Genomic DNA, 27,441 nt, shown 5'->3' on the forward strand with positions numbered 1-27,441 from the left:
ATGAGCGCGCCGCGGGACATCGGCACCTTCGTGGTGTGGGACTATGTGGTGTTCGCCGGGATGCTGCTCATCTCGGCCGCCATCGGCATCTACTATGCCTTCGTGGGGCGCCGCGGCGAGCAGACCTCCAAGGAGTTCCTGATGGGCGGCCGCAGGATGACCGCCGTGCCTGTGGCTCTGTCCCTCACCGCCAGCTTCATGTCGGCCGTCACCGTCCTGGGCACCCCATCCGAGGTCTACCGCTTTGGGGCCATATTCAGCATCTTTGCCATCACCTATTTCTTTGTGGTCCTCATCAGCGCGGAGATCTTCCTCCCGGTGTTCTACAAACTGGGGATCACCAGCACCTATGAGGTAAAGGGTAACAGTGTGCAGAGGACGACTCCGCAGGCTCATGGCGGGAATTTATGGGTCGGAGACCCACTACTGTATCAAAATCTCTCTCTGTCCAGACTGCCACCTTCCCCGCCATCCCCTTCCCCTTTTGGGGAGAGGTGTCCAATCAAGACTGGGTAGTGAGGGAGAGGACTTGCAACTTATTCTTAGGAGTGTCAAAAAGGTGCTTCCGACCTAATCATAGTGTTTCTGACCTAATCAAAGAGTATCATAGCAGTGTGGGCTAAGGTTCTTTGGCCTTTACATCTTGATTCTTAGTCAAGAAAAAAAACGTTTTAAAACTTTTTTTTGGGGGGGGGGTGCTGGGAGGAGGAGAATGGTGTGAGTCCTAGCTCCTCCTCTGTGAAGTCCTCAGGTTTCACTCCAGTTTCCATGATAGTTGAAGGATTTGCTCTTTGCCCTCCTTCCTGCACCCAAATATACACTTTGCACAGCGGGGCAGGAACCCCCAGAAGGCTAAGGTGCAGTATTTCTTGTCTCAGTCCCCACCTTTGAGATCAGATCCAACCACTTACTGGCTGGGTAACCTTGGGGGATTTGTTTAACCCTTTGTGCCTGCGTCTTCACCTCAAAATGGAAAGAGTAATTCCACCTGTCTTATCAGTTACGGGGAGGATGGATAGGAAGCAAATGTGACATTAAGAAGAGTGTCTGCACATTGCTAAGTAAAAAGAGCATGCTAGGTAAATGTTGGCTGTAGCTGTGGTTATGGTGGTAGTAGAGGTGGGTATCTTGGGATCACTAGAAAAATTCCACTGCAAGGATCTTATCTCTACCTTCTCTCTCCATGGAAAGATGATTAAGAAAACCACTTTCTTCTGCTGCAGTTTCACTGGTTATAGGTCTTTCCAAGTTGTCCATAGGAAAGAGCTTTGCAAAGATCATAAATGTTTGATTTAGTTTCAAGAATATTGAATGGAAGATCCAAGGGAAGAGTAAAAGCTTGGAGGAGTGGGGTCCTGTTCAGTGACCCCAGTGGTCTCCTTTAACCAGGCACTAATTTACGAGCTCCATGAACCAACCTGCTGAAGTTTCTTCTCTAATAGACCATTATCCAAAAGATTGAGTCTTAATCCTTAGCCAAAGCCTGTGTCCTTGAGTTTAGGTATATTTGTTCCAGACCAGAGTCACTGAAGTTGCTTTTCCAAGTGAGGCTGGTTCAGTTGGTTCTGTGGATGGGAACAGACCTACATCGTATTGGTGACAAAGTGCCTGGGTGCAGTGACATCATCCAGGGTGAGGCCGCCCCTGAGATAGCATTGCCTTCCTATCTGGCCATTGTGTTTAGGAAAGTTCAGTCACTGCCCCAGAAGTGAGTGGGATGGCATTCTCTGTGTTGCTGAAAGTGGCAAGCTATATGTCCCAAGCTAACCTCAGTCTTCAATCGTCTTTTCCTTCCTTAAAGTGTTTTAGAAAAAATTAATTTAGCATTTAATGATGATGATGAGCCAAAATTCTAAATTCTTGCTTCTTTTGAAAATGTAAGAGAGCGTGACACTGGGCCCACATTCCCTGTGGCCGTAGGAACTCCCATTTATACCCACTGCTCTCTCTCCCTGAGTTTGTCTTTTGAGGTGTCATGGTTACTTTCTTATCATAGAGAAAGCTATGTCTGCACACATGTCTTTGGTAAAAATGTGAAAGGGAAAATGGATGGGGTAAAGGATGTTCTTGTATGGAGGGAGAGGTCAAAGAACATATTTCTTGGTGGACTTGAGTATTCTAACATATTAGTACATATACTGACACATACATATATACACAAACTCATGTTTGCGTTGTCTGACAGGACCAGTAGTCTGTGCGCTCTGATGTGTTGTTCACCAACTCCAAAACTTAGGAACAGTTGAAAGAATCTGGCAGGAGGACTTCAGTCCCCATGGGTGAATGCTGTTCTCATGATTGCTGACCCATGCTCTTCAGGGGCAGCCACTTTAACTCAGCTAGAAACAGATTTCTCACATGTTTCCAGAGGTGGTGGCTAATTCAGTGCTTCAGCTAAACATGGCAAACAGTTAACATTAACTGGACAGTTAACATTAACAGTTTAAAACGTGCTGGTTGCTGGCTGGATATTTTACATCCATGATCTGAACTAATACTCCAAACAATCCTAAGAAAGTTAGTGTGAGGGCCCCATTTTGCTGACAAAGACTCAGAGTCAGTGAAGTTGCAGAAAAGAGCTTGAAGCAGAGCGGACACTTGCCTACTGTGCGGTGGGGCACGCTGGCTGCTTCTGAAGACCTCAGTGAGTCTGTTATCACCCCAGCGGCCTCCTTACAGAGCCAGTGCAGAGAGCAAAGAAGGCTGAGGACGAGTGGGTTGTGGGCACGTTAGTGAGTGTCCACTACTGGTGGGCACCTGGCAATGGAGCCAGGGAAATTAGACAACATGCTATTTCCCTGATCATTGGTCAAGATGAGCAAGATCTTGAAGAATAGTTTATTTTATGCTGACTAGTGGAGCTCCGTCTACAGATTAAGAAGTCCAGCACCTAGTGATATCCTGGATTCGTGCTCAAGAATGAACTCCGCCCTGTTTATACTTTGTCAGCTAAACCTGACTGCACAGAACTATTTTTGATATCTCTTTATCACTGCCTTTAAAGTGTAGTTCCAGTAGGTGTTTAACAACTTGCAGATCCACTGACAGGATGTGTAATTCAGGAATCCAGTTTCAGTCACTACTTCTCAAGGGTCTTTCTGGACCTTATGAAATCTGTGTCTTTGAACTTAGTTGCCCAAACTGTATTTTTTCTCTATTCAATGGAATTCTTAGCATCCCTAAAATTTGAGGAATTGGAGAGGTTTTGATTAACTATAGGCAGCTACTCTTACTTTGTACCGTGTCTAGAAATCCAACAGCTATTCTCTGGGCCTAATGTTCAGAGACTCGGGCTTCTGGTGTTCTCCAGGTCTAGCAGCCCAGTAATTCTGATAGCTGCAACCATGATGGATTTCTTGGCTCAATCCTGATGTAGTCTTCTATGAGCTTACACCCATAGTTTGTCTGGATCCAGCCAATCTTGGGGGGAAATATCTAACTTACACATTTTACATATAGTATAGATGTGTGCATACATAGCACTTGGTTCAGTTTGCTGCATTTTTATCAACATCACACATTTCTCTTTAGTTTTTTTAGTCCTTCAGCAATTAGACATACTTACCTAAAAAAGGCAAAGAACTTCAAAACTGGAGCTAGTGACAGGGACAGAGAAACTGGAGAGATGGTCTCCTATGGCAAAAAGCATGGAGAAACCTGATGTTGAAGACATGCTGTCCAAAGATTATTACTTTGTCTCTCACACTCACTTCAGCCTCCATGAGGAGATGGCTGAAAGATCTCCATGTTTGACAACTGTACCTCTTTAAAAACAAGGTAGTGCTGGATATTGGCTTCATCAAGGTTGGGGTTCTTTGCATGTACACTGCCAGGCTGGGGTCTGTTACTAAAATCAAGTTTTCCTGTATTTCTGATTATGGGGTAAAGGTTCTCAAAGCATTTTTTCATCTCGGTTGTAATCCCTGTGGACTTCCCACCACCAATTCACCTGTGTGCCTTCACCATAGTCCCGTGCACTCTTCCCACTCCAGTTTTGATCCCGTTCTTCTCTCCAGCACCCCCTTGTCTCCTCAACCCTTTACTTAAGCTGCTGATTTTTAAAGTGTCCAGAAGTTTCACATATTAACAATCCTTCCTTTTTCTGGAAACAGTATTTGGAACTTCGATTTAACAAATATGTTCGTCTGTGTGGAACCATACTCTTCATTGTTCAAACAGTAAGTAACTCTCTACTCATTTATTTTACCTTTGGTCATCTAAAATGTTTTCAGCTATCAAGACATTTGAGCCAAACTTATCTGGTAAACACATGAGATATAAAAATGAGGTGTTGAAAATAGGAAGAACGAACAAAAGAAAAATACTTGTCTCTAGACAGCATTAATCCTGACGATCATAAAGCAGTGTTTCAAACAACTGTGTTACTTCTTAAGGAAAAATACTGATTAAAGTAAACAGTAAGTCCTATATTGATCTGGCTGCAATTATATTCTTTAGGAAAATATATTTTGCCCTTACCCCACCTCCCCAATGTTCCCATGACAGTGACAGTGAGGCATTATTGAGGAGACAAAGATATTTGAAAGAGTTGTAGTAACTGGTGATAAGAATTAGAACAAAGGAAAAACAATTTTTTTCATAGTATTTTTGCAACATGTTGACTAATAGGTATGAAAAAGCTAGCTGATGTAAGAAGATCTTAAGAAATAATTTTCTCTGTTTGGAAGCTTTTAAATGAGTCCGCATTCTTTATTAAAAGTGAAATGTAAGACTCAATTGAAGCCTCCCCTGGGTGTGGAACAACAGAACCATGTGCTCTGGAGGAGTTTTTAGAGCCAAGAACACAATCCAGTAATTCAAGAATATGCAAATACAGATCTATTGATTCACACCAATAGAAAGGAGAGATTTGTCAAGCAACCAGTGATAGAGACTTGCTCTCTCCACCTAGGCTGCTGGACAGTTGTCGAGAACATTTTTTTTTTTTGTCTTGTCATTTATATTTATCTTCTTGGCAGCTAAGTGCTTAGAGATTGGTTTTATAATGGCGGTCTAGGAAGAAGTTTTTTTCTTTCCTCCCTATTTGTTATTCCATTTCTCCAACCAAAGGCTACCTATGCATTTACTAGTCTGGTAGAGATTCTGATGCAGAGTTGAAGCTGGTAGCTTGGATTCTTTTGCCAACTGTCTAGACCCTCTTGGATCATTGTTAGAAATATGATAAGAAATGAAAATTGGATAAGTGTGAGGAAGGTGTCCTGTGGTTATATCTTCAAATTTGTCATCTTGAACAGAATAATGACTGGAAAGTCAGTTCATTCTTGCCAAAAAGAGGGGAACTTTAGCATCCCTTATTACTGGTATAATACTACCATGCGATATAATCAAACATGCAAATGCTTTACATTTTTTCCCATAATGTTTTTAGAGAGTAGTCATCTAATGAACTTCTATATGATATATTTGAAAAATTAAATGCATTGAAAATGGTATTTGGGGGGAAAGGCCATTTTTATCTTATTAACTATTGTATCTCAGGTTAGTACATATTTGTGAAATGTATGAATGCAAAATAATAAATAATATAAAAGATGCAATGTAATTTTTGTTGGCATTCACAATTTTTAGTGCAAATTTACACTTGTTTAATTAATAGCATGCAAGCTTTTAAAACTTCAAATTTTCATTTTTCACAACTAATGATGTATCAGTTCATAATATTTATTTGCTTTTCTTGTTCACTCTAGATTCTATATACTGGAATTGTTATTTATGCCCCTGCCCTGGCTTTGAATCAAGGTACATTTATAGCAACAAATCATGTGTGCTCATTTGTTGCTTATTTTTAATAGACCTTATTCTCTTTTTGGGGAGATGGGGAGATGGGGGAATGCCTCCGGTAACCTGCATTAACTTGATGGGGGAGCATGTTGAGTTCATTGTCTATATTAAAAACTTCTTTGAGTGTCTGGATCAGACATGTTGATCAACAAGTTGTAGAAGCAGCAAAACTGGTAGAGTTTATTGGGGTAAAGGTACATGTTAGTCATATCCTTAAAGGGCTTTGGGGAAACCCCACATCCTTTGAATTCTTATCAACAAGTGAGTTTATCTGCAGCAGTCTCTTGTAAAATGGAAAAGTGGACCCTGTGATGGGAAGAACATGGTGCAGTTCCTGGAGTCTTTGTAAAGTGGAAACCCCCTGCTGACTCCAGACTCTAATTTCTTGACTTTGTGATAAATACTGTTGATTACCAAAGTTTACAAAGTACAGCAGTATTATTACAAAGAATTTCTTAATACAGTATATGCTTGACTTCTGAGTGTCAGCCATGTTTCATGTCAGTAACACCAACAACTTGAATGGATTGTTTCATCTGTAAAGAACTGAGCTGTAAGTTCAATAAGTTACCTATTGAATTTACTATAATTGAAGGTGTTGGCTTTATGGTTTTAAAGTGCAGTTGTAGGATAAAGAAGATCTTGAAAAAATTGAGGCTTTTCTTTCTTTTCAGTTTACTGAACTACTCCCTGGGAATACATTGAGACTCATGGCACTGCATTTTGACCATTTGAATTTTGATTGACTGTTTTATTGCTTCTATATATTAAAACACAGGCAAATTAAGTGTACAGCGGGTGAGCTTAGAAATCATATATACTTGTGCATCACGATTCAAGGCAAGATGTGGAATATTTCCATCAGCCGATCCTAGACATTTTCCTTGCACTTTTTTTGTTTCTAAAAGTTAATTAATTTAATTAGTTAATTGCTATGGATCTTGAGGTAAAGTTGGTTTACATCATTATATTTATTTTAGGGGCTATAGGTACACATCTTTGCAAATATGTTTTCACACCATGTCCACCACCAATGACCTACTATTCCTACACTCTCCCACTGGGTGCCCTCCTTTCTTTTCTGGCTGCCTGGCAGTCAAATTTCAAGGGTTTATTATTGGTTTGGTTTTGTCTGACCTTTTGTTTTGTTCCTCTATACTCCACATACAAGTAGAAACATCTGGTATTTGTATTTCTTCTGACTTCTTTTTTTTTTTAAGTCATTATGTATATATTTGTGTGTGTGCGTTTCTTTTTTTTTTTTTTCATCTTTCTTCATTTTGTGCATTTTTTCATCTCAGTTGTAATCCCCAGTGACTTCCCACCACCAATTCACTCCTGTGCCATCACCATAGTCCTGGGTACTCTTCCTACTCCAGTTTTGATCCCATTGCCCTCTCTATCCCTGTTAAATGTCTCTGGTTTATAGTTGTTGATTGTTTACATTTTTACATTATTACAATTGCTATTTTTTTTTCCTGATCCCTTATACTTCTGCTATGAGTGAAACTATCTGGTATTTTTCTTTTTCTTTCTGGCTTATTTCACTAAGCATGATCCCTCCCAGGTCCATCCATGTTGTTGCAAAAGGCATGAGTTTATCTTTTTTTTTTATTACTAAGTAATATTCCATTGTGTATATGTATCACATTTTCTTAATCCAGTCATCAATTTTTGAGCATTTGGGTTGATTCCACATCTTCCCTGTAATAAAATAAAATGGGGTGCAGGTATCCTTTTGAATCAATATTTGCTTTTGCTTCTTTTGCTATTGGGAACAAATCCCCAAAGACAATGTTGTGGAGTGTTTTGCCTTCTTTCCTTCAATGTATTTCTTAGTTTTGGGTCTTTTATTGTGTCTTTAGTCCAGTTTGAGTTAATTTTTAGGCACAAACCATTTCAGACCATCCACATCTTGCTTTACGAGCTTAGACAGATAATATCTTTTCATTTCATCTAAGGTTGCTAAGTTTGGGGACATGGAGTGGTTATCATTATATTTAAAAAAGTTATAATCTGCTTCTTCATATCTTAGATAAATGGCAATAAATTACATAGACTTTTTCCATCTTGATCCTGGCAAAGTAACATGCACCTTGTCTTTCAAGGGTTGATAGATGAGTCTGTTTATTCTGACCTTAATGGCAAGTGCTCGTTAGCCCCTTTCAGTCTGGACAGCCACATCATAACATCAAAAATGCCTTCTCAGATACTTAGTTTAGCCATGTTGGATCTTTGTATGGTGTCTAACGGTAGAAACCAAGTTCAACAAGTAATTTTGATCCCCTTTTGTTTTGGAACATTCTGTTAGATTTATACCTCATTTAGGCAAGTCAGTATAGAGGTAAATGCTCATTCTTCTGATGATTTTTTTGAAGTGTACCTTTTTAATGCATGTTCCACAATGAATGGTGCTGTGTTTTCTTCCAGTCACAGGATTTGATCTGTGGGGCGCAGTAGTAGCCACAGGGGTGGTCTGCACATTCTACTGCACTTTGGTATGTCAAAAACATTATTTCTCTTCCTGGTCTACAACTTGCTTTGCAAAATTGAAAATTCTATTTATTGTGCCCTGCAAACTGGGTTGTTTTTATCACTCTTCCACTCCTCCCTTATGCAGTGTAGCTCTCTGTAAGGAATATTCAATTTGGAGGAAAATTTGATCCTACATAGGACATTGATCACAATGATGCATTTTTCCTTCATCTAAGCCATTGCAGTGGTCCCTTATCTTGTCTCTTAATTCATCTTTACTGATGTCAGGTTATACAGCTGTGCTAATATTCAATATTATTACTCAGTTTGGAAACCTGAGAAAATGTCCCATAGTCTGTAGGCAGGAGTAACTGTGAGAATCAGCACCATTTTGGCTTGGACAACAATATTACCAGATTCTGGTCCTTTTAGTGGTGCAAGTATTATGGCATCCCTAGTAGTTTAGGTATTAACTCTTTGGTTGCTGGATCTTTTAGTTGCAAAGCCTTCAGAAGGGACTACGTTAGGCAAGGTCGTAGGGAGCTCTACTGCAATATACCGAAAGTTTGTAGCAGTAGCTAATATAAAATAATCTTAGTATTTCAACAACTGCTCTGGCCATCTGGATGCATATTGGTTGAGTACCAACCCTGCCTATAAAATTAAATCTATGATTCTCTATTTTGCAATTTCAATGTGAATTTTCTTTCCCCACATTTCCCTCTACCAGTCCACTTCATTCAGAAGTGTGTATTTGGCCACTCAGTATGCTCTGTGCTTTGACCACACTAAACTTTTCCCTATACTGTTTTCTCTGCTTGGAGGTGCTTCTGTCTTTGCCTCTGTGAATATTTGAAGATTTGGCTTAAAAATCACCCATCTATCCCAAATGCTCCCTGTTAATATCCTCCCTCCCTATACCTCTCTCTTGTATTGTTGGCCAAGCTCTATGTTTTCATTTAGCATAGTATTTGAACATGTAGATGCTTAAAATGTCTAGTAGAAGCATTAATCTACTCTATTTTTCTCTCAAAGGGTGGGCTTAAAGCAGTTATCTGGACGGATGTTTTTCAAGTTGGTATCATGGTGGCTGGATTTGCATCTGTAATTATACAAGCTGTTGTGGTTCAAGGTGGAATTGGCAATATTCTGAATGATGCCTATAATGGTGGAAGATTAAACTTCTGGAAGTATGTTGCTGTTTATTTCTTGAATACTAGAATACTTCTTTTTCTTTAAAGACCTGGGGTATAGGCCAGAGGTGCTGGGTAGGGTTTGGGGTCTGGGCGTATTATGGTAAGAGGATTCAGCAGAAACAGAGTGGGGAGCAGGACAGGAAGATTTACTGAGGGGAGCAGTGGACAAGATGGGAGATATCTGCTGTGCCATATGTGGGTTAGCTTCCTGGCCAAGGGCTGAACCCAGGCCCATGGCATGATGGTGCTAAGACTTAAATCCCTTAAATACACCAAAATAATCTCTTTATTGAAGTAGTTTACTTTAGAAGGCAAACAGCCTGCTGAGGATGTAGTTTAGAAAGCTGAAACTGGAAAATACATGTATAAGAGACTTCTTCCAGGTCCAGTCAGGTGATATTTAGGATGGAGTATCCTCCTGAAAAGCAATTTATAGAAAATAGTGTGTGTGTGTATATACATATATATATATGTATATATACATATATATATATGTATGTATACACACACACATATATACATATAAAAAACCTTCTATGAAACCCAAATTTGTAGAATTTTTTTTCAAGCTCATACTGTGTATCAGAGGTAAATAGGATCATTAGTTCCAAGGGTATGTATTAGGAAGGTCTAAAAGATACATCAAACATGGAAACTGAGCTTTCTTTTTAACAATATTTTGAACTTAAGTGCATATCATATAGTGACGTTTAACTCTTAGCATTTAGTTTGTACACACTGCATTTTAAGAAAGCATAATTATAGTGACCATGACAGTTTTAGAACATGAATTAATTGATTTAACTGACTTAATGAGTTGGAATATACATTAGAACTATTACTATACATGTACTATGAAAGACGTTATTATACATAAAATTTGTTGCTTTGTGTTTTTTCCTTAGGATTATTCCTCTCTTACTCCTCTGCTCCAATTCCTCCCTCCTTTCTATCCCTATCCCACTCTCTCCCTTCATTTTCATGTTCTTCTCTGATTACAGTATAGCATATTTGTTTAGCTATTTCCTAAGGTCATGGGAAAGCAACTTTTATAAATGTTCAAAGATTACAACATTCATTTTCCCTTAATCCTATTCAGAACTTCTGTATCTCTGAAAGTGTCTATTTTCATTTAATTGAATTTAAGTTAGGCATAGTTTGAATTTTATATTTTTTAAAAATGTATATATAGTGTATAAGTTTCCACCTGGAATAAATATGTATATATAATATTTTTGTAGTTTTTTTTTTAACTTGTAGTTCAGATTTGTTTTGTTTCTTTTCATTTAGTTTTGATCCTAACCCTTTGCAAAGACATACATTCTGGACAATTATTATAGGAGGGACCTTCACGTGGACCAGCATTTATGGTGTCAACCAATCCCAAGTGCAGAGATATATTTCCTGTAAAAGCAGGTTCCAGGCAAAAATGTAAGTTAATCTATATGAGTCATTAATAGCCATCAGATGTTTTTATGGAAGCTCATCTACCTACTTATAAAAGCATCAAGTAGAAATAACAAGTACTTTTTATTTAAAATCAGATATTTGAAAATGCTATATGACTTAGTAAGTAAAACTAATCTCATCAAATAGTCATTTGTTGTGCATATGTTTATATAAAGAACTGCAAGGAATAGAAATTATAAATAGTGACTCTTGTCATGAAGAAATTTCACATCAAATTGGGAAAATATATACAGATATGCGAAATGTAAAATAAAACTAGAGTGGTATAAGAGTTATATGAATCAGTATAACTAAAGAGGAAATGCCCCAGAACTTATATTGCAAGACTACTGGAGTGTTTTATTTGCAGACACAATCTTGGGTTTGTAATCCTGTTCTGATGCTTGCTGCTTGAGAGATTCTGAGTAGTTATTTAGTCTTCCTAAGCTTCTGCTTTATACTTGTAAATGAGCATAAAAAGCATTAGACAGGCCCTCCCTGGTGGCGCAGCGGCTTAAAGCACAGCACTGAGAATCTAAAGCCGCTTCCGCATGAGTTCGATTCCCGCCTGCCCCGGAGGTGACCACATGGCGTGGCAGACCTCTCCTGACCCTCCCGCTGCTCCCCTCAGCAGTGTACTTCGTCGATCTGCCTGTTCTGCTCCCCGCTCTGTCTCTGGTGAATCCTCTCACCGCCCCTGAGCCTCTGGCGTGTACCCCAGTTCTGTATGCACAAATAAAAAAAAAAAAAAAATCAAAAAAAAAAAAAAAGAAACTTTAAAAAAAAATAAAAAAAAAAGCATTAGACATCACAAGGGAGGTAATAGATACAGCTGCTTAATGAGAGAAATGTTTACTCTTTAAGTGTTAAGGCAGTGAATTAATGATGTTAACATACCAATATCAATAACTATTACTTAGCAAGTATTTATTACATGGCAAGAACTGTGCTAAGTGATACGTTACATTTCATTTAGTCGTATAGCTCTGTGAGGTAGACATTGTTATCTCCAGGTGTAATGAAGAAACTGAGAATCAAAGAGGATAAAACATTTGCCCAGGGCCACATGTGCTAGGACCGGCATTTATGCTCAGATCTGACTCCAGTACCGATAGGTAAACCTGTACACTGTACTGGAGCATGTGTTGCGTACTATAAAATGGTCATTGCGTGGGATGAGGCATGTCCCCAAAGGACAAATCACCTTTCACTCTTAGTAGATGGTGTTACAAACCACTCTTAAATTAGTATGCTGATTTGCTATGTAGAAGTGAACAATGTTTAGCAGTTTATAATTGCTTTACTTTCAGAAAGAAAATGAGTAATCATTATTGCTCTATTAAGATCTTTATTTCATAAGAAGCCCTAAAGCAGTATGTTTAGATGCCCTTGGAAATATGGCGAGGAGGACACATTCCCTCAATGGGAAAACCTCATCTATTCCAAATATTTACAAACATATTGCTGATTGATATCGTAAGTAGAAGGTTAGGCCAAAATGAATTAAGCAACAGTTTTGGTAACTAAAAGATGATGTGTTTTTATTTGGTGATGGGAAACCCAAGGGGATTGCAACTGAGATGAAAAAACACACAGAAATATGTAAAAATAGACTAATGTAATAATAATAATAATAATAATAATAATAATAATAATAATAATAAGATGATGTGTTTTTATTGAGTATAGTCATGAAGGTATCTTCTGGTTGCCAAGTTTCCTAATCTTTAGAACAGAAATTAAAATGGTCATTGCTGCTTTGGTTTTTACTCTTTAGGTCTCTCTACATCAACCTTCTGGGACTCTGGGCAATCCTTACCTGTTCAGTGTTTTGCGGACTTGCTCTGTATTCCAGATACCATGACTGTGATCCTTGGACAGACAAAAAAGTGTCTGCACCTGACCAGGTCAGTGTCATGCTTTTTTCCATGCACATTAATGCCATTTTATTTCTTTTTCTTACCTGACTGTTCAAGCTAGGAATTCTGTACTATATTGATGATAGTGGTAAGAGTGGACATTCTTGTCTTGATCTTTGAGAAAGAGCTCACTACTCACTATTAACTATGATATTAGCTGTGGGCTTGTCGTATCTGACCTTTATTACATTGAGGTATTTTACTTCTACTGCAGTTTTATTAAGACTGTTAATCATAAATGGATGTTGAATCTTGTCAAATGCTTTCTCTGCATCTATTGATATGTAGATCACTCATTTATAGATAGTTTGCCTTACAGCTTTTAAATGGTAGAGAAACAGATCTTATAAGTGAACATCTATTGAGTACCAGCTGGGTGATGACATTCTGTGCTAATAGCTTTGCATATTTTATCCCTTTCAATTCTCTCAGTCCTAAATTCTAATATTATAGATGAAGAAATGAATGACTACTAGGAAGATTATATCATTTTCATATTTATTTAGCTAATAAATAATAATATTTTAAGCATTCATCAAATACCCTGAACAACAGCTATCATAAATGCTTTGTATAAATTTCAACTTTTAACCTCATAGCTACACTCTGATATATTATCTTTCTTTGAAGGTGAGGAAACAGAGGCACAGATGAGGTAATAAAGTAACCAGTTAATATCCCTGAAGCTAGATTCAAATCTAAGCAGGTTGCCACCAGAGTCTACAGTTTGAAATTCTCTTCAATATACCATTTTTCAATAAGTATAGCGAGAATTCAAACTCGGCCTACCTAACTCCAAAGCTTGAGTTTTTGTTCCCAAAGTTCTTGCCAAAGTTCTTTTCAAAGGGGCCTCCCTGGTGGCCTAGGGGTTAAGTCTCAGCATTGTCACTGCTATGGCCTGAGTTCGATACCAGGCCAGGAAGCTGACCCACATATAGCTATAGCATAGCAAACCTCTCCTGTCTTGCACACTGCACCCCTCAGCAGTGTATTTCAGTAAGTCCACCTGTTCTGCTCCCCACTCCTCACTCTGTTGAATTCTTCACTCCCCGTACCTCTGGCCTATGCCCCAGTTCTTGTATGCATAAACGAATAGAAATACATCTTAAAAATTTTTTTCTATGACTTGTTTGTTAACCAAACACCCATGTTAATCACTAGGGAAATAGATTAAATGCAAATAGATTAAATTTTATGGTGGTGCAAGTGTATCATGAACTCTCAGAAAAATACAGGTTTGTGGAAGCAGAAGATGAGAACATCCTTTAGCTGTGTATCTCAACCTTATCTTAACCTGTACTCTCCTCTTGATCAATAGATCCTTCTATTCACTCAGAGAATCCAGGAATTGTGTTTAACGTGTAGATGGAGACACTCCCTTATATTTTCTCTAGCTGAGATTGCTTTTGATTTATATATACGTTGTCTGTAGCTTGTATCATGAAGACTACAGAGACTTAAAAAGTGTCCCTAATGAACCTCTCCTGTACTGTAGGCCCAAAACAAAACAGACCTACAATTTCCTACCCTTGGGATTCCTTGTCATAGGATATATTTGACAGGGAGATCTTACAGATATATACCATCATTTTTGAGAAAGAGCTAGGTTTCTTTCTAGTTCGATGATTCTATTTTTTGTTGTAGTAGTTGGTGAGTGAATTCAATTAACATTTCACTGGGGATATAATACCAATAAAACAGTTTGTATAAGATCAGTTCAAAGCCTTACCCTGTGGGGAACAATGAGGTGTTTCTGCTGTGCTTGTTGGAACTCACCCTGAGGAAGAAGCATTAGGGTCTAGAAATAGTCTTACTGTTTTTCTGTTTTCATCAATATTACCTTATTGATTCTACCTATCCTGACAGGCCATTTGGAATATGAAATATCACACCAAAGACTCTTGAGAATCTTAATGATTGGGTAAAGGATTTTAGAACTTATAAACACCAAGGCTAGGAACTTTACTTTTGCTTATGTATAAAATACTGTTTGCAATTAAACTTTTAGGAGATCTTTGGAAAACTGGGTCTCAGTTTAATGGAGGGAAGTGCTATTCCCTTTCATGCAAATGAAGAACTTGTGAGATTAGGGAAAAAGAAGAAATCATTCCTGAAACAATTCAAGACAGATCTCTGCTCCAGTGGAGGTTATTCTTTCCTATCCTATAAGTAAATTATTATTAAATGAAATCAGAGATGGATAAGATAGGGTTTTGCCTGTCATCCACTCTGTACTAAGGGAGAAGGAATCAATAATGTTTCAGTGCAGGTGAATGGATATTTCCCTTCCTACTCATGTACTTGCTATTTCTGGAAAGGTTAGATGGCACTGGAGAGTTTTATGCCAAGTGAAATAAGTCACCAGGAGAAAGACAAATACTGGATGGTGTCATTTGTATTTGGAACATCAAGAAACAAAACAGGGTCAGATAAAGCCAATACAATGGAAAATTCTAGATAAGAAATTGGGGGGAGGGAGAGAAGACAAAGTGGGGAAGGAGCACAGAGGATTACGGTGGAGGGTTGACTGTCTGGTGGTGGGTGTGGCGTGGTAGCAGCACCTAAGGGGGTGATCTACATCTCAGTCATACCCAATGCTGTCAGCCATTGCTACCTGAATTTATAAAACAACAAAAACTCAATAAAAATAACTTAAGAAAAATAAAGTTGTAATAGGACCTTTTTTTTTTTCAAAGAAACAAGTTTTTAGAATTTCCCAAGCTTATTCTCCACTTATCATCATGTCTCATACTATATTCAGTTGCAATTATACATTTTCATCCCTGGCAGTGATTGAAGTTCACAGAAAGTGCCTAGAGGATGGAGTAAAGTTAAATGAAGGCTACTTACTTCAACACAGAGAATTAATTGTAAATTATTTACTTTCAGTTGATTTATTTTTCCAAACAATGGAAAGAACAATATTTTATCCAGTATTTATTATATTCTACATATGTATTAAGAGCTTTCCATAGATTACCTAATTTAACTGTTTGTTTTTTTTTTTAAAGATTTACTTAGACATAGAAGAACTGGGGTACAGGCCAGAGGAGTGGGAAGTGGGAGGATCCATCAGAGACAGAGTAGGGAGCAGAACAGATAGGTTGAACTGAAACATACTGTTGAGGGGAGCAGTAGGCTAGACAGGAGATGTCTGCTGCGCCATGTGGGTCAGCTCCCTGGCTGCGGCTTGAAGTCAGAGTGTGAAGGTGATAGTGCTGAGACTTAACCACTAGGCCAGCAGGAAGGCCCGTAAGTTAGCTTTTAGAACAACTCCTTGAGGTTAGCGTCTTCCCTCTGATGCAGATGAGGAAACAGAAACACAGGGAAATTAAGTAATCAGCTCCACCTCTGTCTGAATCCAGAGCTTGTACCCTAAATCACAGTTGTATTCCTTTCTTTGTTAGGAGTTTAATTTTAGATAACTGGAAATTATAGTTATGTGGAACAACTCCCTTCAGTTCTCAAAGAATGCATGATAAATGACACTTTATTTAATTTTATAAATAATAAACAACTAATAGCGAGGAGTAAATTTTGGAATTTTTCAGCTCATGCCTTATTTGGTACTGGACATTCTACAAGATTTCCCAGGACTTCCTGGCCTTTTTGTGGCCTGTGCTTACAGTGGTACTCTAAGGTATGAACTATGACTTATAATACATTATTTCCCCAGTGGGATCTTTCTTTGGTTATTGATTAGCCTGGAGGCTGAAGTAGAGCTTTGGGCTTGGTCATAGATGGTCACTGATGCCCTGTATTCTCTCTCTATGACTGGTCTCTGCGAACTGCAGGCTGTCATCATTGGTCTCCGCTTTCAACTTGGTCTATTCACCTTCCCTGCAGAGTCACAATAATGATGATTAATTCATGGTAGTTTTTACCATTATTAAAAATCAGTGCCTTCCATCTTTGTTTAAAATAAACATGTTCCTACAGATGATTGAGTGCAAATTTGAATTAAAATCTCTTCTTTACATATTGAATAGTACACACAGTCCAAAGAAACTTATTTTGCAATTAAACTTACTCACTGCACTTTCTTCCTGTATTTGCTCCAGGGGTTTGTTATTACTAACATGCACAGCAGATATTAGTGAGAATCCAGAACAGTAATATTATTGATATTTATGAGCATGATATTTAGTGAGGGTTTATACTACTCTTTCCAATGCACAAAGAAAAATATGTTTTGAAATCTTTATGTAATAATATCAATTCATATTATTATATTATATCTATATTTTTTCCCCAAGGCTCTGAGAATTAATTGTAAAATGGATGCAAATTTCATTTTTAGTGCTCTTAAGTCTATGGACATTGCCTGAATCATTTTTGCATGACAACAGCTTCCAGAAAGAGAATGCTTTGATCATTAAAAATGATCAAAAATAATACAGTCGAATTTGGCTACATTTCAAAAGTGACCATTTGTTCACCCTTTCTCATTCCCACTTAAAGTGTTAAAGTTAAAAATATGACAAAAGAAAAACTTATTTTCCCTTGCAGCACAGTGTCCTCCAGTATCAACGCCTTAGCAGCAGTGACTGTGGAAGATCTGGTCAAGCCTCACTTCAGATCACTCTCAGAAAAGTCTCTTTCTTGGATTTCCCAAGGGCTGAGTAAGTTTTTGTTTTCCAAATTTTATTTTAATTTTTTAAGTTAAAAAAGGTGATTTTGAGAGATAGCAGAGATTATTTTGCAGGGAGCAAGCCCCCCTACGTGTGCAGGTTGATGCGTGTGCACACCTGTGACAGAGGCAGTGGCCTCAATGCAGCCAATGGATTGGGGGCCCCCTCAAGCAAGTCAGTGGTAGGGGGCCCCAAAGAATGACTTCTAGGCATCTTATTTGGTTGTTCTTCCTTCTTAGCTTCTTCTTCTTTTTGTTTTTAGATTTATTATTTATTTACATATACAAGAACTGGGGTACAGGCCAGAGGTGTGGTGGGTGAGAGGATTCACTAGCAACAGAGTGGGGAGCAGAACAGGTGGATGTACTGAGATACACAACTCAGGGGAGCAGCAGGTGGGACAGGAGAGGTCTGCCAAACCATGTGGGTCACCTCTCTGGCCAGTGATTGAACTCAAGCTGGCAATAGCTTGATAACACTGTGTCTTTAACCTCTGTACCACCAGGGTGGCCCATTCTTTCCTATTTTCATCCTGTCCCCAAAATGCTTAGCTAAGAACAAAAGTCAACACTTTTCCTTTTCAACTTGAGTCCATTTAAGTCTACAGCCACACCACTCCACTTGAGTCCATTGAGGAAATATTCTTTGTTAGGATATTCTTAGGGATGTAAAACCACACTGTTAATGTATTTCCTGAGAAGGTGCTTTCAGTTCAAGGTCTACCATCTGTGTATGGATTGAAAAAGAAACACTAAATTGTGGTTTTTGGCCTATCTTGAGGCTGTCCTGGAGGTGTTCAATAAAATTGTAGAACCCACAGGTACAATAAAATTGTGCCAGGAATCCAAACATTTTATTCATATAATTTAGAACATTATTAGGAATTAAATATCAGATTGAATGGAAAGGCTCAAGGGCTCTCTGTTCCCAAATTTCCCAAGTGTAATATCTGAGTGAAAAAAAAATCTGGCAAAGCAGGGAAGAGAAGAACAAAAAAGAATATGGTGATGGTTCACATCTGATATGGTGGCCAGAGAACTATGGAGACTGCCATAGTGTAAGAAAAAAAATATCTAATAAAACTATCTGGCTAGCATACTTCATTCTTCATTTTGACATCTTGGGAAAATGTGTTTCAGAATGAATGACTAATAAATTTTTTTTCTAAAAATAACTTCAACACAATAACACTAGTAAATTGTCAAAGAAATAATAAGTCATACTCTATTTTGAATCATAATTCTATATACATGTACTATGACTGTAGCCTGGATTATGTATGTAAACAAACTATATTATATCTTTCAGTGTCCCTTAATTTTAGATAGTATTGCATCATTTCATCATGTATATTATTCTGATGCATAATTTTAGAATGAGACAATGCTCTAAGAGAGTATTCAGACTGGCTCATTATGGGATTATTGAAGCTGTGTGATTTAGTAGAGTGTGTAGAAGCTTTGAAGTCAGGCAAACACAGTCATTTTTCATCAATTTACTAGCTGTTAGCTGCAAGCAAACTCAGTAATCCATTTGAGCCTGTTTCTTTATAGGGAAAATGAGAACAAAGAATATCTGCCTTAAAGGGGGATTGTGAAGTTTAGAGATAATACATATAAAATGAAAGGCAATAGCCAGCACTCAAGGAGTGATGTTGCTGGTGATCAAATGCAAATCAACTCTGCTAGTGCAGACAAGGCTTTCATTCATTTTGAAAGGCTATATAAAATCGTCTTAGGTATGTGTGTGAGAAGAATGTCATAGATGTGGCAATAATTGGAGTTTGTTCTTAATAACTCCAAATACCAAAAATGACAGTTGTGATTATTCATAAGCTAACAAAAGGAAATTAGGGCTGGAAACAATATTTATAGTAGGATTCAGAAACATCAAAACTCATCAAAACTCTGCAAAAAATTAAGATGAAATTATTTTAAGGTGCAATAAAGTTATTTACTCAACCTATTTAGCAAAGATTTTTTTATGCTAATAAAAGTAAGATAGGAATATCATAATACTTTTACAAGAAAATTTCCTACTTACTTTTTCTGTATTTTGAAGTTTGGGAGATTAACTGATTTCAGGTGATTTTTACTCAATAGGCAATAAAAATAAAAAGTCTTTAAATTTGGGTTAATGTTCATATAATTGGAAAATTGGTACATGTACTTGGAAAAAATCTGGAGGATATTGAAAAAGAGAAAAATATTCCCATAAACTGATCACTGTTGTGGATTGAGAATTCCTTAAAGAAGTTTGGGAGAAACAATTCACTAGAATGGGAAATCAAATTCTGCCTTGAAGTGGCATTTTCCTTGCCATTTTCACAGGAAGAATTGGAGATGGTGATGGAGAATGGATTGGTCTAAAAGTCCTAACCCACCTCTTAGTGTACGCTGCCACTTCCCAGAGGAAATGAGCTCGTAAGGTCACAAGACCAGAATTTCCCATGTTCATTACTTCCCTTCCCATGCATGATGGGGATAGCAGAACTGAATTGTGTCCTATTTTTGACAAACTGAAAACAGAGACCTGAGCCTCCTTTAAGAACAAATGTTTATGGAGGATTAGATTAGATTAGAACACAATAGTTCTTAGTTTTAAATCCCTATAGTTAATATCAGGGATTCTTACTTACATAACCTTGTGTTGTAACTAATCTCAGAACACAAGATCAGGGTTTTGTTTCCTCTTTGCACACTGCTGACCCTGCAGAAAAATACCCTTTCATTGTCTGGCTGGCTGTGATGTCTGTGGCTGTTCTTGACCACAGTCATATAATTCACATTGACTCAAAGAGTGGTAGTTTATTCTATTGTGAATTCTAATCCCCTGCGTCTGGGCTTTACACTGGCTTTTCCATTGTCCGCCTAGGTGTGCTGTTTGGAGCCCTGTGTATTGGCATGGCTGCCCTGGCATCACTGATGGGAGCTTTGTTGCAGGTAAGAGGTGACCATTGAGGGTTATGTCAGTGGTACTTATCCATCGCTTTGTTTTGAGGAAGATTTTGAGACTATTCAGCACAAGATTGTTGATATCTTGAAGAATGAGGCAGGAAGAATGTTGTGTTCCCCAGGTATGCATTCACACATGTGTTCCCAGGATCCCCCACTTTCTTTTCCTTTTATCTCTTTTATTGAGGGTACCAGAAGGAACAAATGGACACTTAAAAGTGAGAAGCAGAAGATTCCAAATTCTAATTACCTCTTTGCCACTGACAAGATTTCTATGATTTTCAGGAAAAGATTGGATACAAAATCCTCATTTTGGAGAATGAATGAAACATTTTGACTTTGAACTTGAGATTACTAATTGCTGTCTTTATTGTTTTCACAGGCAGCTCTCAGCATATTTGGCATGGTTGGTGGACCACTTATGGGCTTGTTTTCTCTGGGAATTTTGGTTCCTTTTGCCAACTCAATTGTAAGTATAAAGAATGAATGATGGGAATCTTTCTTTCTCGACTACAGCAGTAGCACTACGGTTTTATTGATTGTAAAGACTACTTCTCTACCTGTCCTTGTAACTTCTCTTGTCAATTACTCAAATTGAATTTGCTACCGTCAACTGTTGACTGTTGTCCTTATTTGGGTTTGAAGAGACAGAAAGCCAGAATAGAGAGCTGGCTATAGAAATTATGGAAAGAATGCAAGTATACAGCATCCATGAAGAAAAACAGGCAGAGATTGGTGATTGATTAAATCTGGATCTGCAAGGCATATGTAGGGAACAAAGAAACAGAATCCCCAGGGGCTGGAGTACTGGGGACCTATGCTGTATTTGACAACTGCCAGGGATCTTGCAAGGGTCCATGGTGTTAGGAGGGAAGTTGTTGAATTTGGGTTGGATCATGTTAAGTTAACCTTCTATTATTGATTTCATCTCAAAGCAAGCTACATTATTTTTCATTAATAAGAAGTCTTGTTTTACAGGGAGCACTTGTTGGTTTGATGACTGGATTTGCTATTTCTTTGTGGGTTGGAATTGGAGCTCAAATTTATCCTCCACTCGATGAGAGAACAATGCCACTAAGCCTTGAAACCTATGGCTGTAACAACACATTTAACGGAACAGATTCAATGACCACAGTGATGCCATTTCCTACTAGTACTGGAATACATGACACTGGAAGGTATTGAACTAGGCTTTGTAATATCACATTTTCAAAAGTGTATATGAGAAGTGGAGTATCCCAGGTGTGGTATTGTCTTACCTACAGTACTATGATTTTGCCTAATTCCAAACTGGGCAGAGCATCTCACTGTCAGACTAATCATTCAGAAAAAAATTTTCTTAATTTCAGTAGAAACTTCTGCCTTTTCTACACATCTCAGTAAGACTTGAATAGTCGCTCAAAGCTTCATGAATAAATCCTATCAAATACCAGCTCTAACAATTGTCATTGTTAACCAAAGTACTTTTAAAACGAAATCCTCAATTATAAAAGACATATGACTTACATAATCTTTGAAGTATGGCCTTTGCCAACTAAAAGTTATAATTATCTAAATATAGTAGATGATAATTATTTGTTCCATTTTAAAGACTAACTTTTAGAATATTAGCAATGAGTTATAGCTGTCATCTTCCTGCTAGAGGTTTTGGAATGCTTTTGAGCTTCTGGCCACTGATGGGGCCTGATTTAAGGAAACAGTGAGTGTTTCATTCCCTAGAATGAACTATGTGAGAGTTATTACTTTTGAGTCAAGACAGGGCATCTCACTCTTAAAATGGCCACACACCTGGGCAAGGATAGTGACTAGACATGTAGACTATTGGCATTTTGTGACCCACAGAGAATTCAGCTACGAGAATGTTTGCCACTGGGAGTTCAAGGCTGTTAAATTTTACATGGGTAGAGAGAGAATGTAGTTTCAGAGCAAGAGGGATGGGGGGGTTGACTAGATGGGATGCTGTGGAGAGAGGGGCAAGGAAATGCAGGGAGCAGTCTGGACAAGCATGAAAGCACCAGTGATGGTTAGGGGTGGTAAACAGTCATGAGGGAGTCACAACGTGGGAGAAGATTAATGGAAGGGTCAGTGGAAGGACATTTGGGTATCTGTACTTCTTTTTTCAGTTTTGCTTAGCATGTATCCTATGACTCAAATAAGTCTGTTAATGTAGGAGTTTAAGGCATAATAGTCATTTGATTCCTAACAAATAAATTAGCTGAGGTCTTCCATGTGCCTGGTACCATAATAATCCCTTTTATATGTTAGTTCATTCATAAAATAACTCAGCAAATAAGCAAGAATTTTTGAACATGAACCATATACTCAGTGGTGGGCTGGCCATATATGTGTTATCTACTAAAGTCTTTTCCTTCCATTCACTGTGGTTCCCACCTTCCAGGAAGTGATAGTCTAGCTGGAGAGAATGTGCAAATCTCTATAACAATTATACCAGTAAGCACAATATATATAACAAGTAGTACATAGTAAGTAGCCAATAAATAACTTGATAAATACTTGTTAAAACAAACAGAGCTAGAGCATAGATAAGTGAAGATTCCAAAGATGTATTGCTACTTGAATATTGTAGAGGTTGGCTAGATAAAGAGGTCTAGAAAGTCATTCTTGGCATAGAAAATGACCAGAAGGTAAGATGGACTAGAAAATAAACAATTAATAAGTTACAGCAAGTGGTATTTATCTGCTATTATGGGAGCGAAAAGGAAGAAGAGTCTGCTTCTGGACGGAGTCAGGAAAGCCATCTTAGCGGATGATCACATGAGCTAATTGGGTAGATATATTGCAGAATGAAGGAACAACATGTATGAAGGCCCGAAGGCCTGATGCCACACTGGAGGAAATGATCCCTCATTCATTGTGGCTGGGAGGCAGGGAAGAGACTCACAGAGCTGAGAAGGAAACTTCATAGGAGCAGGAGGCCTATTTATCTCTTTCATGGAGGACCCTCCAGTGATGAGGACATAAAGCAAAGATGAAAGAATAAACAAGGACATTTAGTATTATTGTATATGGTAAAGGTGAAGTCGGACTTTAAATTTCTGATCCAATAAGATAACATTGGTGTCACAGATTATGATTTTACAAACATCATTAAATATTATATTTTGACTTTCTGTGAGGATTCTTGGTAACTTCTTGGCTGCTAGTAGTGTTGCATGAAATCTTACAACTACTTTCTTGCTCTCTCTCAGGACCCCACTGATGGATAACTGGTATTCTCTATCATATCTGTACTTCAGCACTCTTGGGACTTTGATAACAATATTTGTGGGAATGCTTGTCAGTTTACCAACAGGTAACTAATATCAAGATATTTATTTGTATTTACCTTTATGCCAGCTTTCAGTATCTGTATTTTTGTAGCTATTTATGTTACTATAGTCCTCTGAACAACTTAATTATTTGCTCCTTTTTAGTCATGGAAAACTTGAAGGTCTAATCTTTGTTCAGCTAATTACTAGCTGTATGAACTTGGGCAAATCTATATACCTACCCTGAATTGTAACTAAGACGGGGATAATGTTGACCTATCTATCTCACAGATTGCTATAAAATTAAAAACAAAATGCTTGAAAAAAGTGTATACAGCTACTCATTGTTAGGAATTTAACACATATCTTTATAATGGCCCTCCCCCTCGATCATGGATGGCCCCTATACTGTTTCTATATAGTTGTAAAGAAGGGGACATGTGTAACAAGGAACAGTAGTTATAATTTTGACATCTAAACCTATTGTAAAGGCTTTTCTCAGATATTCACAAACTCTAAAATTTTTTTTTACAATTTCAAAACAAGGCTACCCATAGTGAGCACTGCTCTCTGGGATTACAAGCAACTGTTATCTGGACACCTCACTCTGTCTTCATCCTTAGATTCCCTTGTTCTGTACCCCTTTGTACCATTTCTCCTGGTTCCTGTTTACTCCCTGAAGTGGATGAACCACAACCTACAGACCATTCTTGAGGGAGGGTGGACAAGAGAAGAGATTTTGAAAACTGTATGTCTGAAACACATGTCTTTAATTCTCCCTTATACTTGACCAGTCATTTGTTTGAGTACAGAATCCTCGATTGAAAATGACTTTGTTTCTCAGAGGATGTTCTGATTTTCTTCCAGTTTCCTCTGTTGCTGTTGAGTGGGGCAGTATCATGCTATCAGCTGATCCTTTGCATGCGACATATTTCACAATGGCTGCCTTGCCCGAGACCCTCAGTAGGGCCCTATCAGTAGGAAGACTCGTAGGAAGACTCCTGTCCTTCAGCTATGGGACATTTCCCTATGTTACTCCTTTGGTTTTTCCCTGCTATTTCCCATTTTCTCTTTCTAGAAATCCCATAAGTCAAATGTTTGTGCCTTGGACAGCCCCTCTAATTTTTCTGTCTTTTCTCTCCTATTTTCCATGTCTCTCTTGTAGGTCTACTATATGCGATATTTTTCAATTACTTTTCCAGTAATTCTCAAAGGAGCAGTCTGATCCAGTTTTGAGACTAGTCGGTAAGGAAGGAGGGCAGGTAGAAGGTTGTTGCCATCATCCAGGTGAGCAACCACGGAGGCTCAGACCAGGGTAGTGAGTGGAGCCGGTGAGCTGGTGGGACTGCGGCCCTCAGGGTACACAGCTATAGAAACTAGACTCCGTAGAGGCAGTGCCGCTGTCCTCTTTATCAAATGTGTGATCTACAGCCAGAAACCCCACATTCTGTCCAAATATGTAGATGTCTTTCCTTTATGCTATGAAACTGCCAGGGCTGTACTCCTCTGTAGACCCCACCCTCACTCACTTTATTGATCAGTGTTTTAAATGGTATTTTTCTTGCTTTTTAAAAAAAATGCCATTGTCAGTCATTTACACATCTACTCATGATTTATTGGCACCTGAGTGCACCGACTTCCAGGCCCCGATGATGCTTTCATTTCAAATTAATCAACTATATTAGCACTCAGAGGTGGTGCAATGATAGCTATTATTATATTGTAATTATTATTGCTATAGTTACTTATAATAAAATATGTAGCTATTTTTTTACTTGTCAAACAATTGCTTTAAACTATTACCTTTATATTCAAAAAGGACAGTGCTTTTCCTCTTAAATAAAGTCATCAAAACCGTAGACTTATTCTCTTGCCTCTTTTGGTATATTTTTAGAAATAGTTTAAACATTTTTTCATAAGGAACCTATTTGTCCAGATCTGGAAAGTCCCTATTATTGATTTTTGGTGCTTATTCAATCCATATTTTTTGTTTGTTTAAGAGAATAGGGTGTCAGGATATACATTTTGAGTGCTCCTTTCACCCCTCAAAAACGCTGACACTGATAACCATCTCTATCTCTTGTTTTAAGAAGTGCTTTTGTATCAGTGATATAGCATTAGTGATTAAAAAAAATCACCTTAATTAATTTCATAAGTGACATATTCCTTCTCAGCAGCATTGAGCACCTTGGGAAAAAAAATCTAGAAATACACAAGCCTTAGGCTCTCTGGGAAATAAATTTAGAAGCTCCCATAAGGTACTAGCAATCTCTTAGAATTCAGGCCAAACAGACTTGGCTGGCACTTTGCCTTACCTAATCACACGTGAGTCTTGTTATCAGTAAAATGGAGGTAACTTCCCAAGTAGACCAGGAGCTTTGAGTGTGGTGATTGTCTAATTCATTCTGTTTCTCCGGCACTTAATAGAACCTCTAGCACATAGTAGGCACTGAACAATGTTGAAGGAATAAATCGAAAGTTGATCCCAATTCCAGAACAGCAGAAATTCCATAATTAAAGGTTTAGTATTTGTACTGAAGTGATGGCTGGCAAACTTTTGAGGACATAAGGTCACTACAGAGACTTGATAAAAGTCAGGACTCAGTGCTCCACCCTCAGGTTAGTCCAGGTTAGAGTACAGGAATCCGGATTTTAAATACTTTTAGGTGATTTGAATCACATGGTCTGACATATATGATTTTAAAAGCATATTTATTAATCCACAGATAAAATACCAAATCACAGAATATTTTTTTTGTTGTTAAGGGAAGAGGATTTGGATCCAAATCCAACATACTAATTTTCCTTTGGATAATTTATCCTTCAATTCATAATTTCTTGCATTTCTTCACACACTTTTTCATCCATAGCTAATAAATGGGAAAAGGGTGACCCCACTATTGGAAGGCAGATGGCTTGATATGGCTTGTGGAGGATGCTTTAAAGTCAGTATTCCTACCAGTATTTGCCAGATCACTCTACTTAGGCACAGATGGGTCAGTTGTCTTGAATTAAGTCATCATTTATCTTGAAACGCTAGACATACTTTGCCACAGCAAGAAGCTTGTAGAAGCTGACGAATCTGAGCCTAAGGACAGGGAAACGGTTTTCTAGATCCCCAGCACTATTTAAAAGATCCTCTTTATGTTTTTAATGGGTGGGCAGAGCTGAATGTGCACAAGGTAAATGCCCATATGATGGAGTGTCAGCAGGCATTTGTGGGTGTCTTAACAATGTAAGTAACATCTCCATATTTTTTCAGGTGGAAGAAAACAAAACTTAGACAAAAAATTTCTACTAACCAAAGAGGACTTTTTATCCAATTTTGACTTTAAGAAAGTAAGTTGGCTTTCTTTTTCCTTAAATTAGTAACACTCTGCTTTTATTATCTGCATAGGGTACTAGTTAGTGTTTTCTTGAACAGTGATGATCAAAGAAGGTATTTTCTCTGTTCCTTAATGACCTGTTTCTTTTTTAAAAATATATACGTATTTTTTACACTATTCTTCATTAATAAGTTTTTCAATTACTAGTGATCTAATGAATGTTAACTTTTTTTTTTTTTTAGAAGAACCAGGTTTTAAGCTATAAATCTCACCCAGTAGAAGATGGTGGAACTGATAATCCTGCCTTCAACCATACTGAAGTGATCCCGACAGATCAAAGTGGCAAGGACAAGGAGACTCATTTTTGAAGCAGCTCTGACACTAGATGATCATAACCACATCTCAGATCTGCATGTTTTC

At 37.9% G+C, this 27,441-nt stretch overlaps 1 protein-coding gene across 1 annotated transcript; it reads left to right on the forward strand.

Annotated features, from left to right (window-relative positions):
• Nucleotides 1-27,441, forward strand: SLC5A8 (solute carrier family 5 (sodium/monocarboxylate cotransporter), member 8). Its single transcript, XM_004676484.2, has 15 exons — nt 1-354; nt 4,113-4,178; nt 5,709-5,760; nt 8,233-8,300; nt 9,313-9,467; nt 10,764-10,904; nt 12,700-12,829; nt 16,393-16,481; nt 17,351-17,463; nt 20,347-20,414; nt 20,809-20,895; nt 21,405-21,604; nt 23,636-23,739; nt 26,958-27,034; nt 27,264-27,441. The coding sequence occupies exons 1-15, from the start codon at nt 1-3 to the stop codon at nt 27,387-27,389; spliced, it is 1,830 nt and encodes a 609-aa protein (XP_004676541.1). The 3' UTR covers nt 27,390-27,441.

The sequence above is a fragment of the Condylura cristata genome, unplaced genomic scaffold (assembly GCF_000260355.1).
Source record: "Condylura cristata isolate star-nosed mole 26May11 unplaced genomic scaffold, ConCri1.0 scaffold00004, whole genome shotgun sequence".
NCBI lineage: Eukaryota > Metazoa > Chordata > Mammalia > Eulipotyphla > Talpidae > Condylura > Condylura cristata.

Coding starts and splice junctions, on each gene's coding strand:
- SLC5A8 (XM_004676484.2), top strand. CDS start 1: ATGAGCGCGCCGCGGGACATCGGCACCTTCGTGGTGTGGGACTATGTG. Junction 5,761..8,232: donor TGCCCTGGCTTTGAATCAAG/GTACATTTATAG, acceptor GTTTTCTTCCAG/TCACAGGATTTGATCTGTGG. Junction 9,468..10,763: donor GGAAGATTAAACTTCTGGAA/GTATGTTGCTGT, acceptor CTTTTCATTTAG/TTTTGATCCTAACCCTTTGC.